Below are 16,009 nucleotides of genomic sequence, written 5' to 3'. Positions count from 1 at the left end.
CAGAGCCACTGTTCTGCAGACACCGGAGGGCAGAGCCAGGGTAAACACATGACCTCAGTGTTATGTGGCGTTGAATAGGGCTGGCGGTTAGACTCAGCAGCACCAGTGGGATCAATCACCACTCACTGAGGGGAATCCCGTTAGAGTGATCAAGAGGAGAAGAAGACAGGAAGATGGAAAAGAGCAGCGGGACGGACTTAAAGGTCGATTGATGAGTTGGTCATAATTTATTTGTTGTTGCTGTGACTTACAAAAAAATGTAATTAACTAGTGGGCCAAAGTAATTGTGTGTTGATAACAAATCACACAGGGAATAGCATGCACTAGTACTAGTTTTAAATACGCCAGACTGTCACATTGCACATGTACGAATATGTGTTAATGGATTATACAACAAGCCAACTACAGCTCCTGAAGCAAGAAGCAGAGTTAGTGAAAGCGTATTAGTTTGCCTTACTGAACAAATTTGTCCCTTGCCTTGTCCCTTGGTTGCCACTTGTTGTTGAGCTACCTGCAAAAAAGAGAAACTGTGATTAAACCTAATGGGAGTGGATGTCTTCTTTTTGGGTTTGTTGGGTCTTTTTTTTGGTCACACAGCAAATGTTATATTTTAAGTGCTTAAGGTAATTTGGCTATTAATGGATATTAATGCTTAAAATATAATTTCTTAATATTCAGCACCAAGTAAAATTCTACTCTCCACAAATATTTGAACTGCAGCTGCTCTGAGAATCGTCGTTGTTGTTAGGCTTGTTTGACAAATGCTAATAGTCTCTATTAGGAGCAAACTTATTATTAGTACTTCAGTTTTCCTGCCCAGACTGTATGTGTCTAGGATTGGTTAATGCATCAGTCTTGTCTAAATATTCATTAGTGGGTGCTGAGTGCATTAGCCTTCTTTGGACTGCGAACTGATTCAACTGTTTGTCACTTGCAGTACAGTTACTTCATCTTTTACTTAAAATTACTGTCTTACTGTGACTGACTTCACATTTTTAAGCTATGAAACCATAATTATGTTTATTAAACTATGTAACAATAATGAAATATTAACAACAGACTAAAGCCATAAAAGAGTTGCAGATGAGCTCCTAATGCCAACTGGCATCTCTGTCCAGTTGCTGAAGGAGGCCAGCCATGGTCTTACTGCATGGTTGTGCTGGCACAGCACTCTCAGTCATTTTGATTTCCTAGTTTTCTCCTCAGCTTCCTTCTTCCTCTCTTACCCTCCTTGCTGACGCCCAGGCAGCCTTTCAGCTCCTGCAGGGAAATGGCTTTGTCCTTATTCAGATCACAGTAGTCGGTGAACTTTCGGGCACATTTCTTGGGTTTGGCTTTCTTCTTCAAGTACTTCTTGAAAGGCTTTAGTTCCTTCTTGTTGATGTCTTGACTACCATTGTTATCCAACTGGGCAAAGTACCAGTGCACCACCCTCTCTTCTAAAGTGTGACTGGGGTCAGGCTCCACAAACCTGAGTAGATACAACAGGCAACAGAAACTGAAAAAGAAAATCTGATGGAAACTCTTCAAAAAGTAACGTGAGGGCAGAATTACTTTTGGGACATTCACCACATCAATAGCCACAACTTGGTCAAATTTACTGTTAAATTACAGTAAAGTACTAGCAGAGAAGTTTCCAGGACTGGGCTCACATTTTGCAGTGTCTACAGTAATCCACAGCTTCTTACTATTAACAAAAATGATGTACTGTCTGGTTGCTGTTTTACAGTTATAATTATTTTAATGTTTCTATTGTACATTCTATAAAAGGTTTATTAGTACAAAATATAACAGGATGTCCTCATCCATGTACCCTGAATTTAATTTCTGGTCTTTGAATTATGGAAGATAACAACTTTGATGCACTTTCTCTACTTTTTACTTCTCAAAAGTCCATTAAAAGAAATGCTTCTGTATTCAGCATTTTAACAACCACCCTGAAGATAAAAGCTGGCAGAAAAACACAGAACACTTATCACCAAAGAAAAATATAATGTGTTATGCCAGAAAAATGTAAAGTAGATTACAGTTGATATTTCCTTAAAGGCATTTACAGTATTTAACTATATGGACACTGTTATTCCAAAATATCATTCAGCTCCATCATACACACATCTTTAGCACCAATGCATAGTAACTCCTGAAGTCTAGTGTCCAGATCTTCACATTGTGTGTCATAGAAATACTCTGTGTTTGCAATTCATTAAACCAAAAGGAAACAATGTTTTCCACGAACAATCAGCCAATATGTCAGTCTGTGGTATGTGACGCTACTTACCTCCCACCACCAGAGGGGGCTGGTGAGTTTATGGCTTGCACCATGTCTGTGGTGAGGGCATCTAACAAGCTTGTAATGAATTCCACTTTCTTGCCCTCAGGGCAGCCTGGTGCAAATAAAAGACAAAAATACACCAAAATTACCTACCACAACTAATTTGAGCCATTAGGCCGCAATGAAGAGCCTCTAAACCTTCAACACCAGTGAACCACTGTGACAGATGTCAAATAGAAAACGTCTGTTAGACCGTCAAAACCTTATATAGAGCTTAGTGACCAAGTAAATCTGTTAAAAGTGACCAGGTGAAAAACATGAACATATGAATGTATGCTTTAACAGAGGTGAAATACATTGTTTGGCTGTTTTGTTAGACTTCAAAAACACAGAGCTGAGGCACATGGGTGAGGTGGGGCAGAAGTGTGCTGTGATGAGAGAGCTTTCTTGAGCAGAGCAGACCTGTTAACTTTTATGGCACAATTTTGAACACCTTGGGTAGCTTTTTTTAATTGCCCAGATGTATTTTAAAAGCACACAAAACCAGTGCAAAATTTTCCCTCCTAATTGTGTCTCTTAAAGGGAAACTTCAAACGCAGCTGCACTGTAAACTAATCTTCCTATTCTGCCTTTTTTTTTCAGTCTCTTCTTTTTTCTCTCGAGCTCTCTCTGTAGATCCCCCTCCTCCCCCTTTCTCTGAGGATTTGTGGCCTCCTCATCCTCTGCACCATTCACGTCTTTTCTTTCCTTTTGTGTTAGCTCAGGACGGTCTGTGGGAGGCGGGTTGATGCCCCGCCAGGTGAATCCAATTAGCATTTCCTACAGCATGACAAGCTTGAAGAATCTCTACCTCGCTGTGCTTTAATCCAAGTGTTAAATTGGGGTGTTATGAAGTGCAAACTGTTATGTTGTATGTAGCTTATGAGGCAAGGTGGTTCAGGATGTCTGCCAGCATAAAAGAAGCTGCGGGCACATGAAAGCTGCTACAAACATGATTGTTGCAGGTATAAACATAAAGAAGGGTATTTACCCTTGAGAGACTCCAAATGAGACCCCCCCCCCCCCCCACTCCCCCCTCTCAACACCTAAAATGAAGTTAAATACTGGTGGGTGTTGAACAATATATGCAGCAATACTGGTATATCTGTGACAGGCCAGCTGATAAAGTCAGGCTTTACCTACAGAGCAGACACTGTAAATACTGCATTGGCGGCATATGTATGTGGATGTGTTCAACCTTTCAATTTGAAGGCATTTGCTGATTCATGAAAAGTGTAATTTTGCTTTACTGTTTGGTGGACTTTACCATTATCACATTACAAATTGCATTGTCCTAAACAATTCTATTCAAAGTATAGCCACAGGCAACTAAGGCTTTACTTTACTACAGTTGAACTTAATGGATCTCATCCTTTGGTCTCAGAGGACGAGCTGTTATATGCTCAAAAGGACAGAAGCAATATTGTCATTATGTGTAGTTGGTGAGGCTGAACCTGTAGCCAAATGCTGTTAAGCCTCACCTCTTAAACATTCTTTTTTCACCATTGCCTTGATGTGACAGCCATGAAATATCATGCTTTGTTGTGGCGGTTCAGAACATCCCTCTACAGTACATAAAAATATCTACACTCAGCTCCCTGCAGTATCCAACACCACCAGCAGCCCCCCCACATGCCTTGCCACCACACCCCACAACACTAACACCTTCCATAAAACATACCACACATCTGCTGCACAGTCAGGAGTATGCTTGACTCTGTAAACTCACCAGATGGGGAATTAAACAAGAGTTACAATGCAGCCTTAAATGATGGGGAAACAGAGGGGCAACAAAAGTAAGTGAGCAGTAACAAGGGCAAAGGAGTATGAGCCTATGTTACGACCTCTGGCTCAGGGGGCAATCTGAGTCGTGCATACTTAAGACTTTCCAGGTTACATTCTTTAACATGGATTTAAAAGCAGAATTCATGTGGATTATTATGTAGGACCTGGGCTTTTTTCTTTTTTTTTTTTTTTTTGCAATAGCCACAAACAGGTATACATTGACAAACCACATCTCTGTGTATATATACTATTTTTCAGTTATTTGCTTATATCATTCATCTTAAATAGCTATAAAGAGTTTTTTTACATTATATTTTGGTATAGGTTTCTCTGTTTTGGCAGTATTGACTTTAAAAGTTCTCTTGAATATGATGCACCTTCCTTGTGGTGCTCAAAGTGCCAAAAAATAAATTTAAAAAACTTAAGCAGCAATCTCTCTTTCCAGCAAAGAGACATTGTTGTGAACAGATTCATGTAAAAATCATTTTCTTTCTACCAAACCACACTTGCCAATCCCTTCATGCTACAGAAGCTTCCATTTACCCATGACAAGCAGCCAGTCCCGGTGAGAGGGAGTAAACATTGATGCTTTCCCCCTCAGCTAAGCTGTGTTGTTGGCTAGAAGCTACTGTTTTGATATTAAAGTCCACTGACAGTTATTATTTGGAAAGCAAGTTTAATCTCTAAAGCAGCTATAAAAATTCTACCAGATAATAAATGGAAAGTTTCTGTACTCCCACAACCAAATTGGATTGAACTGCAGTGAAAAAGTGAAGTGACCTTGCAGTTCTCTGCCTTGGAATGCTTCTTCTGTGTCCGAGACTCGAGATCGTGCAGCTCCATCGCACTCAGGCGTCTGGTACCTGTTACAAAGAGGCAAGCACATGGCTGCATGAGATAGAAGCCGAAGAGGAAAAGCGTAAATCTGTCTTAACAAAGTGTGAAAAATTGGAGACATCAAAGGAGTTGATTTCGAAAGATCTGAACAGCTAGAGAAGGAAAAAAAAAATCATCACCTGAAACTAAAACCGAACCGAACTAAACAAAAAAACCACCACAATCCAATTAGTCTTCCATGATCTCATTTGCAACATGTAACAAATGATTCAAATTCTGACTTCTTCAAATTACAACCTCTTGCTCTCTTGTCTTTGATCTGTATGCTCTCCCTTCATCTCAGTTGACCGTGATTAACCTTTCTTTATAGCTTGATAAATAAATTGGATTTGAAGTGCACAGAGCTTTTTTTTTTTTTTCTCAAAGCCATAACAAACTGTTCAGCATTACGCGTGGCATGACTCGTTTTCTCCTGGCTATTATATCAGTGGTTCGTGAATACGATGGAAAATGGAGCACATGTGTTTGATTTGTCTTTTTTTTTTTTTTTTTTTTTTTTTTTTTTTTTTTTTTTAAGCAAAAGCAAGTTATCAACTCTATATTTTTTCACACAGTCTGCACAGCCACTGATCCAAGATGGGGATATCTGATGGATGACTCTGCACATTGCTGTTTGGAGAAGAGAAACTGGGATGTATGACATGAGTTCTAGTCCAAGTGTATTTTTATGTGAAGGAATAATCACCTCAGGGTTTTCATAAAAGAGCTCTGAAATGCAGATCAGAATTTGCTCTGTCTAAAGTTTCCTGTTGTGCAAGTGATTTATCCTAGGGTGTCAAAAAATAAATAAATATGCCTTCTGGTATCTTATTGATTTGAAACTAAACTTGAGCTATTGTCTATTCAAACAGAAGACCATATCTTCAAATTTGAAAAATGTCTTTACTTCAGCTTGTAAAGCATTAAGCCTTTTGGAGAGAGAGAATGACGATTCCTTTTCAGGAACAAAATCAGTTCATTTCTTCACCAGTGCATGCTTATAGTCCACGCTTTGTCTTTGTCTCGCCACTTGTTTGAAGTTGTAATATTCATCTTCTGATTACAAATCACGAAAACATTTTACAGAAACAAAACATGAGCAGTGAACACTCATTTTTTTCGAACGTGTTTTTAATTCAGAGATCCCCCAACATGAAGCTCGTGCACAAAAAATACTGTGCTTTCCTCAAAGCAATGTAAACAGTAGCAACTGCACTAAAAACAAAGTCATTCCAGAAACAGAGTGTTTATAGCTAGCTAACCGAAATTCACATAATCTTGGAACTAATTGCTTTGGCAAGTGAACTGGCAAGAGAGCTTGGATCCAAAACGTTCTGGATAATATAACTGACCAGTCTGTCAGTGGGTCCACCACTTTAGTCTGACTTACAGCAAAAAGGTGTGTTATTCTTGAGCTTCTCCTTTGTTGATCCAAGTGAATTATTTTGGGGGATTGATTGCCTCAAATTTTGGAACCAATATGTGCTTTTCAGGAATGGATTCCTAGATTGGTGATTATGACTCCATAATCATTCATTCTCAGATGCCCTCAAATTAACTACCGTAGAGCACTCTTGTTTAAAATTAGACAGATTATTGTTTTTAACACATTTCAGTAGTCCTGTTATTAGCATGTCAGTTATTCATATGATGGCAGACAGACATGCATATCAAATCAATTAAAAACATCTGTAACTACTATAATAAATGATATTGTTTCTTTACGTGATTTTTCTGATAATCTTACCTGGTAGAGGTTCCAGGAATGGGGCGTCCCGTGTCCACCAGAACACACCAACAGTAGCCTGTGGACTGGTGGCACTGGACGGCCTTGTAAAGGCCTCCAGGCCCACAGTCGGGGATGAAAATGGCCTCACGAGGATTCTGCAGAGCCTCTTCCAGAGCACTCTGTCTCTCCTGGTCACAAGAGGGAACTTTCTCTAAAAGTATTAGAAACACACTCAGTACAGGAAAATAACAGATTTGGGAAACCAAATACAGACAGCACATATACAAAAAATTACTACTACTAAATTAAAATGTGAAATATGTGGAACAGGGTTCTGGAAGTGTTCACTGCAAACCAGATGTTGGCCTCTGGTAACATTTTATGTGGCCTGTGAGCACAAAAAGGGAAAAAATCCATTAATGTGCATTTTATTCAGGACATAAATGACAATTAACAACATAAAGCCTTATGTCCTGACCAGGCAATTTATAAATACAAACCAAAAGTTTTAATATGGGCATTTTCCAGTGAGACTCAGTCATGTACTGGCTGTACAAAGAATCAGTCACACAGTTCCCAGAGACCTGTAACCATCTCGTAACTACCGGTCATGAGGAAAATTTGTATTCTCCAACAGGTTGCAAGTGGTTGCTGAGAGTTACTATGAAATTGATTGCTGTTCTGTTAACTCAGGTCTAGAAACGAGTCGGTGATTCCCACGGTAATCATCAGTCACTAAGGAAAAGTGTGTACTCCATGAGCAGTTGGCAAGGGGTTGCTAGAGGCTGCTGGAGGTCACTAACAGGTTGCTGTGGTCATTTGTAGTTTGGATGGAAAATGCTGACTTGTCTGCAAATATTCAACTTTTACTTTGAAATGTGTTTCAGGTTTGCATTGCACTTTTTCCAAGTTTCACTACACCTTCAAGAATAAATGACATGTGTTTCAAGAGAAGTAAACATCGTCCATGTAAACTATAAGCAACCACAACAATTGTAAAGCCAGCAACCTCAAGCAATAACTTACCTACCAGTCGCAGACACACTTTTTTTCGCAACCTGTGGTTATCAGGGTGTCACTGACAGGTTCCCTCTGAGACTCAGACCTGAATTAATGCCATTTTCACATGTGTGGTGACATATGTTGGGTGAATGCGCCCTGCCCCTTTCTTGAATTCAGCTGCCATCCGGTTCTCCTGAGAATCAGCCACCTGACAGTATAAAAGCTAGGGAAGAGCTGCTTGGTCAATATGCGTTAGGACCAGAGAGTATTGAGAGTATTGAGCTATAGTGGTGTCTTGTCTGAGCTGTGACTGAGAGTTTATCTGGGGGTCATAGCAGTAGATATTACCGGACAGAGGTTTATGTAAGAAAGTAAATGTTCCATTCAGTCATTTGTTCTCCCAGCACCTTTGTGCAAAGTCTGTGTGAGCCCATGTTAAAATACTGCACAGCAAGCATGTGGATGCCAGGCATACTCCCTCCAAGCATGTTCCAGGGAGGCAATTGTCACTGTTTAGTAACAACATTGGGTTACGGAGAGATAGTCACATTCTTAACTGCAGATTTTTTTTAAAAATCAAATAGGTCTTTTGTTAAATCACCAATTTTTGACCACCCCAAGAGTAATGCCATTAGCAGCAAAGTTAAATTATGGCTTTACCCACCGCAGTCTTACATGTTTCTGCTCAAAAACAGGCCTCAACCCTTGAGAGATGCTCCTGCAGCACCTTGTCTCAGTGGATGAAGAATGTATTTATATTCACATCCATTTAATCCATTGCTCACTCTTAAGCCATGTCCAACAGAGCTAACTGCTGAGATAGTTACCAAGGTGATTAAGTGTGCTTTGGTTGCTGCAAATCCATTCTTCATTTTACATTCAAGTACGCTATGATGAAGCCTTAAGCAACAATAACAGAGCCACAGTGACTTTTCTTCAAGGTGGTGACATGTGGTGGTGTTTTCACATTAAGGGGCTGACTAGTGCCAAGACAGTGCCTGCAGTCTCGGCTTTTGCTACCAAAGAATAACAGCTGTATCACACAGCCCCTGCCTATTTCAGATCAGCATCAGAGAAGTTGAGCAGTGAAAACAGAAATTAGATTTCTGGTCTTTACATAATTTAAGACCATCCAATAAAAAGCGGGTTGTATTCAACCCCTTTACGTTAGCAAGCACAATAGCAAATCAGTAGTTGTGAGCACTGCTCTGGGCATTTCAGAATATGTTGCTGTTGATTTAAACATGTAGACATGGTGAAGTTGACCTGCTTAAGTCCAAACCAAGCATCAGAATAGAGAAGAAAGGTTATGTGAATGTAGCATGATTGTTGGTGCCAGACAGGCTGCTCTCAGCATTTCAGATCTACTGGGATTTTCCCACACAACCATCTCTAGGGTTTGGAGAGAATGGTGAGAAAAAGAGAAAATATCCAATGAGCTGCAGTCCTCTGGGAGAAAATGCCTTGTTAATATTAGAGGTTAAAGGAGAATGCCCAACCTGGTTCAAAATGATGGGACGGAAACAGTAACTCAAATAATGACTTCTCACAACAAAAGTATGGAGACGAACATCTCTGAACACGCAACACATTGAACCTTTTAGTAGACTGGATGCTACACAGGCTACCCAAAAATAAAAAAAAAGAAGATTGAAAGAAAATTGCCTGGTCTGATGAGTATTGCTTTCTGCTGACCGTCATCTAAAATCCACAGACTTCCTGATTATTGCAGTTAACCATGACCATACCTTTGTGAACACTCCAATCATTTCTTGGTTTCTTGTACCTAAATGGCCTCCACAGTCACCAGAGCTCATTCCAATAGAACAACCTTGGGGTTTTAGTGGATCAGGATGTGGTACGAATCATGCCAATATGGACCAGAATCTCTGAGTAACGTCCCCAGCAACATATACAATCAACATTAAAAACAATGAAAGCAGTACTGAAGGCTTTAAAAGGTCCAACCCATTACTAAGAAGTTGTACCTGACAGTAGCTTTGAAGTTTTTAAATTACACACATAATACCTTGTGTAACTCGTTTCTACATGGTTATAGACTCCCTCTCCTCTTTCCTACACCTGTATTTCAAAAGCAAATATAATGATACTATCATGGTCTTTTTACAAATTCACAATAACACAGAAAGCAGTGTTCTGGTGCCTTAGCAGGAAATAATAATAAAAATCACAGTGCTGATTTAAAGGCTGACATTTAAATCATAATGCTGTGCTTAGAGTACAGAATATTATTGTCTGTTACAATGGCTGCCGTATCCATTTAGTCATAAAAACTTGTCTTTTTATGACTGAGACACATGACAGATCTACACTGGTCCCTGATCAATCACGGCTGCCATCTTTCACGAGATGCCTGATGTCACTGGATGGAAGTTCAGGAAAAGAGTGTAAACAGCCAATGGTAACCAGATAGTATTACGATACTGGCTGTCTTGTGTTTAATAGTTCCACCTAGCTACTCCAGCAACATTATTCATCTTTTGCTTTGCTTTGTTTCCAGTTTTGCAAAGCTGAGCAGGGGAAAAAGTCTAAACAGCTGGAGGAGCACTCTGTACTCACGTCAGTCAACTTTACAGAAGTGACAGAATTGTTTTGAGTCTTCCACAATTTTTCCAAGATGCAAGTCTTTCTGTGACACTGACTGACTGACTGCTGTACACGATCCTCGCTTTCATCCCCAGCTTAAACAAGTGCCCTGCTTTGTCCGCATCACGCAATAATCAAGCTGATATCATGAGCGCAAAACTTTATAGGTGGCGTTTTGAGAACACTGGGTCATGAAAAACCTAGCATGTCATTACTTCTGTTTCTTTTTGTTTTGGCAGTGACTGTGTGCAAAACAAAATACTCTCTTATCACGATCCATGGTGAAGTTAATAAAGGTGGAGATGACGGTGGTGGCAGGTTCAGCAGAAGGCCTGAGACCTAGCGGAGGAGAGTGGGAGGTGGGGAGGTCAGATTTCCTGAGCGTGGCTGCCAGCACAGAGCTAAACGTGTCCTTGCACTAAAGAACATTTTTTGTCCTGTAAGGACTCATACTCAAGTGTTCTTAGTGCTGTCCTCGCCAAGGTTCCTTCACATCCAAATTATTTGGCACTGTTTATTATACAGAGGTTATGCTGGCGCCAGGCACTAGGATTCCCAAAAGAAAATTGTTTTTGTACATATAAATGGAAAAAGGCTGGATGCTTGCAATGTAATCCTTTCAGTTTTGTGTGGACATGAAATTCAATCAACGTCATCCAGGCCTGCCTTGGATATCTGCATTTCTGCTCTATTTATTTTTTGTTTTTGTTTCTTTTTCAATTTTATTTCCCTTCCTTCGACAGGAACTGAAAGACAAGAAACACAAAACCCTCAGAAAACAAATATTGTAGTTTGGGGAAAAAAATGAAACCCACACAAGTGGAAGTCAGGAACAGTTGTAACAATGTGATCATTGTTGTTGTGATTTTCTTCAGGGCAAATTGATAATGAACAAAAGATGGCTGTCTGCAGTATCTTTGATAACACACTTGCCCCATTTTATACGTCTCACTTTGGCCATTGTTACTGAGGCTCCAGCCTTAGCAAAATAATTTTTAATCTCCTTTTTTTCTTTATTCCTATGCTTGTTGTGACCACTCTCACTTTCTCAGTCCTTTCCTCCACTCCTCTACATCTTTTTCTTTCTTTTTCTTTTACCCTGCTTCCCTCCGTCCTAATTCCTCTGTCTTTAAACCTGCTCTCCCCCCTCCGATTGCTCTCTTTTTCACTTCACTTCAATGGCTTTCAGCTGTTGGGTAATCACTGCAACATTGTCTGCCTTCTCTGCAGTTAAGATGGCAGAAATGTTAGTAATAGAGGAACTCTGTGAGGATGTATATAGGTGCATGTGTTTGTCTTTACAACACAACAAAAGCATTGAGATGATAGAGACTCATTAAAAAGATGGTGTAACTTTTGAACACATCAACCGAACAGCCGAAACCTGTTGCTGTGCACACTTATTGCCCTTTAAAGTTAAACAAGTGCATCCTGCCCTCTTGCATGACATGTAAATGGGATTACAAGAAACAAAAGTCTTTTTAAGACTGCAAATGTTTAAACAAAATCATGCGCATTAATGACATGATCGCATTATATCCCTTCAGCATTTTTGTTTTTCTTTTGTTTGCTTCACCACAAGAGAGGAGTGGTGGTTTTTAAGTTTCTGCTTCTCTGTACACTTTTAAAAATGAGCTGCATGACAGAGCGCTTCCCCCTGCTTGCAACATTTGATCAACAGCACGTCAAAGTCTGGCAACACAGCATCTGTTTGAAAAATGGACCTTGCTTTGCTTTGCCTAAGCAAACACATTTCACTAGCACAATCTCCACATCGCTCTAAATCAGAATTATTGAGTGTCCAGAGACAAAGCCTGTAAATGAATAACGCAGTTTATGTGCGTGCGGGATGTCTGCTCCATTAGGACTCAGGTTATTTCACTTTGTATTTAAAGACAGGAAGGTTTAAATAAGGACTGTTATGCCAAATCTTCTCTGCTTAGAAATGATTTTATCCAGAAGTTAATAAAGCAGTTTGTCAGTATAAGGAGCCCTGCCAGTCTCTGCCCTTGTTCTAGAGTCAAGTGGAGAAATTGCCTGGTGGGTAGAGAGATTTATTCGCTGTCTCTTCCCTTTCGCGTGCCGAATTGCCCGAGTGAGTGAGTGTATGTGTATGAATATAATACAACAATATATCACCTTGCTAGTACCCATTTGGACAGCTTTTGCCTTTAGAACTGCCTTGATTATTTTTAATTTATTTTTGATCTGTGCTGACTGGACAGCGTCACAAAGTTGCTCCAGATTTGTGACCTGCACATCCATGATGTGTATCTCCTGTTCCACCATATGGAGTTACTCTATTAGAATGACATCTGGTGACCGTGGAGGCCATTTTGAGTACAATGGACTCACTGTCATGTTCAAGAGACCAGTCTGAGATTATTTGATGTTTGTGACATGGTGTGTTATCCTGCTGGTGGAAGCTTTTGAAGATTAATAAACTGTGGTCATAAAGTTAGGCTGTGGCATTTAAATGATCAGCTTGTACTTTTTTTCTTGGTTAAATGATTATAAAAATTACAAAATTGCTAGAAAATTCTAAAGACAGAATGGATCCATGAATGAAGTATGAGAAAGGGCAGTTTTTGCAGTGAAGAAGAATGGGGTTTTAAATCTTTTTAGGGTTTTAATGTTTTCAAAACATGTTAAAAAGGAAGAAGGCAAAGCATTAAGGATATTAACAAAAGACAAACAATGGACTTTTTTTTTACTAACCAATCAGAAGACACGCTGTAATTGTGTATGCTGGAGCTAACAAATTACAAATTAGTTATTTAATTTATTGATTTCCTTCTTGAGTTATCGCATTCACAAGATTTTCAGAAGACTTGACCTCTGACCTTAACCTTCAGGTTGATGCTACTGCAATTCAAATCCAGCTGAGATTTTTAGTAGATACACCTTTGGCATCAATTTGAAACTCTTATATCGCCTCGTTCTCCAGTTACAGCATTGACAAACATGGGCGTCAACGGCACCCACACCTCCAGCTAATGACAACGGTCCGAGAGCCTTTTACGGCTGATGGGTAAAAGTGATAGATGTGTTTTTGTTCCTTTGTTGCCACAAAGTCTTGTAGCTAAAAGAATTTGTGACTGATCTTTACTAGGGATGGGTACCGGTGTCCGGTGCCATGATGGCACCGGTTCTGACATAAACGGTAGTAACCAGACCGAAAAGCAGCGCACATTTCGGTGCTTTATTTCGGTGCTTTTTTTTTTCCTGAGCTGTGATACACTTCTAGCCAATCATTTTACGTTTCCGAGGATAGTAGGCGGGGCCAGGTACGTACGTTCTGTTAGAGCAGAGCTACAGATTAAAAATGCCCAAGGCGAAGCGGTCAAAAGTCTGGCTGTACTTCACAGCAAAATATGCAAACTCAGCAGCAACAAGTGCTTTAAGCTGATACTGTGATACTGTCAAAGGAGGTAACACCAAGAATCCGATTAAACAGCTGGCGACGCATAGCGTTTTTTTTAAAAGCCGAGAAATGCGCTGTATTTGATAGTTTGCTGCTAGACCTCACACCGTGCACGTCGGGTGGGTTGCCAGTTATCGGACCCGGAGCAACATCCCCCAAAAACCCGAAGAATAGAGTCCTGGCCCCTAGCCCTGCCAGTGTAGCAGAAATGATGAGGATGATGATGCAGCAGCAGCCGTTCTTCTCTGCGTGAGTAGCTTCATGTTGTTCGTGTGTAATTTACGTTGAGTAGGCTAACCACGTTATTACATTAATGCATGTAAGGTGAACTAGCAAACATCATCATAGCTACATGCGGCTGTCTTCTTGTTTGATGGCAGATACTCCCTTCACCCTGGCCAAAAAGGCTAAAATGACCAAAGAAAAAGTGGAAAACAGTTAAACATGAGAGGTTTTTGGACAAAGTTTGTGTTTTTTCCATTGATTAAGCACTTCTTCCAGCCAAGAGTGATACCATATATGCCACATAGCTGCAGAAAAGGCACACATTGTTATCTTTTTACAAAAAAAACAGCTGAACATGAGAGGTTTTTGGACAAAGTTTGTGTTCTCCATTCTTTAAGCACCAGTTCGAGCACCGTTTAAGCACCGGCACAGTTTCAAAAGTACCGATTTGGCACCGGTATCGGATAAAACCTAAACGATACCCATCCCTAATCTTTACATTGTTGAGGTATTTTTTCCTGTTTTTTTTTTTTTTTTTTTTTTTGGCAGATAAAATGCACATGCAAAATGTGACCTCTGCCTTAAAAAGTACCAGCAAACAATGCTACAGCTGCCACTGTTAATGGAAGAGATGCTATCAGTACCAACCTGCTTTGCAATGAGGTAAAGTCACTACATTTAGAAGTCCTGCCCTCTCATGTTAAGTTTATTTCACCCCTAAACTGAGAGTAGCTTTTTCACTTATTGTAATATTACTAATACTTAAAGTAAAATATACTTATTTTACTTTATTGTATTTATTTCAGATTAGTTTTTACCTAATTAATTTTTCATACTGTATTATATGTAAGTTATATGCCCTTCTACATATTTCATATATGTTTGTTGTGAACTTTGAACTGCTATAACAAAGGAGTTTTCCCACCAAAACAAAATATATCTTACCTCTTCTTTTCTTTATCTGAAATGTACAGTAAGCTACATGGACAGTATAATCAACATGTGCAAAGAATTGTGAATGCTGGTATCTCAAAGTACAATAAAAAATAATTTTTTTAAATAGGTAACATTGTAACATAAGAAATTATTTATATTGTGGATATTTTGTAACGTAACAAGTACTCTTAAAAGTAACATTACCCAGCACTGGTAACTAGCTCATTAAATTAAAGAATTACAAAAGAGCCAGTGCACTTAAGAATGTAAGCAGAAGAAGTGTACTGATACAAGTTTTCAAGAACAAGGATGATGTGCAAAACTGTTGTAGCTATAGAGGGATAACGCTGAAGCTAGGTTAAGATCAGAATTCATGAGTATTGGTGAAAAAGTATAAAGAAGGTCAAAAGGAGTTACACAGTGTTCTTGCTGATCTAGAGAAAGCATATGATGCCAAGAGAATGGCAGAGAGGGTGGTGCTGGATATGTATTGCTGGACAGTAAGACAGCGGTGAGGTGTGGGGTGGGAATGACAGATGGGTTCAGAGTGGGGATGGGATTACACTGGGGATGACACTGCCTGACAGATGAGGTCAGGCAGGAATTTCCTTGACTATGATGTTATGATCTGTGGTGAGAGTAGGGAGCAGATGGAAGAGAGCCTGGAGAGGTGGAGGTATTCTCTGGAGAGAAGAGGAATGAAAGAACGACAGGATACATGTGTGTGACTGAGAGGGAAACGGGTGAAAAAGTGAAGGAGACAATTTTAAATACCCGGGGTCAACCATCCAAAGCAACGGACACTGCACAAGAGAGGTGAAGAAGAGCGTGCAGGTGGGGTGGGTGGAGAAGAGTGGAGGGGGTGATTTGTGATAGAAGGATAGCATGAAGTGTAGAAGGGAAGGTTTACAAGATGGTAGTGAGACCTGTTATGATGTATTTTTTGGAGCTGGCGGCACTGACAAAAAGACAGGCAGAGCTGGAGAGGGCAGCGCTAAATATACGGGATGGACAAGATTAGAGAAGACAGACAAACTTAGCGAGGAACGGTTGTGATTGTTTGGATATGTGCAAACAGGAGGGATGGTGGATATATTGGACAAAGGATGTTTAA

General features: G+C 39.9%; 1 protein-coding gene across 6 annotated transcripts in view; it reads right to left on the bottom strand.

Annotated features, from left to right (window-relative positions):
* Positions 1-16,009, bottom strand: part of smoc1 (SPARC related modular calcium binding 1) — a 58,193-nt gene that overhangs the window by 9,725 nt on the left and 32,459 nt on the right. For 5 of the 6 annotated variants that reach the window (XM_085257540.1, XM_085257541.1, XM_085257543.1 and 2 more), the window contains 5 exons: positions 6,720-6,912; positions 4,877-4,959; positions 2,279-2,384; positions 1,227-1,471; positions 478-511 (listed from right to left, as the gene is read on the bottom strand). In XM_085257540.1, coding sequence (XP_085113666.1) covers positions 478-511; positions 1,227-1,471; positions 2,279-2,384; positions 4,877-4,959; positions 6,720-6,912 — 661 coding nt within the window. Of the gene's footprint in view, positions 1-457; positions 512-1,226; positions 1,472-2,278; positions 2,385-4,876; positions 4,960-6,719; positions 6,913-16,009 lie in introns of all 6 variants that reach the window. The other variant, XM_085257542.1, reaches the window with a different exon arrangement.

This window comes from Mchenga conophoros, linkage group LG19, assembly GCF_057382185.1.
Source record: "Mchenga conophoros isolate Kocher_MC1m ecotype Shallow Benthic linkage group LG19, M_conophoros_male_GT1.1, whole genome shotgun sequence".
NCBI lineage: Eukaryota > Metazoa > Chordata > Actinopteri > Cichliformes > Cichlidae > Mchenga > Mchenga conophoros.
This window is presented reverse-complemented; position numbering and strand designations above follow the sequence as displayed.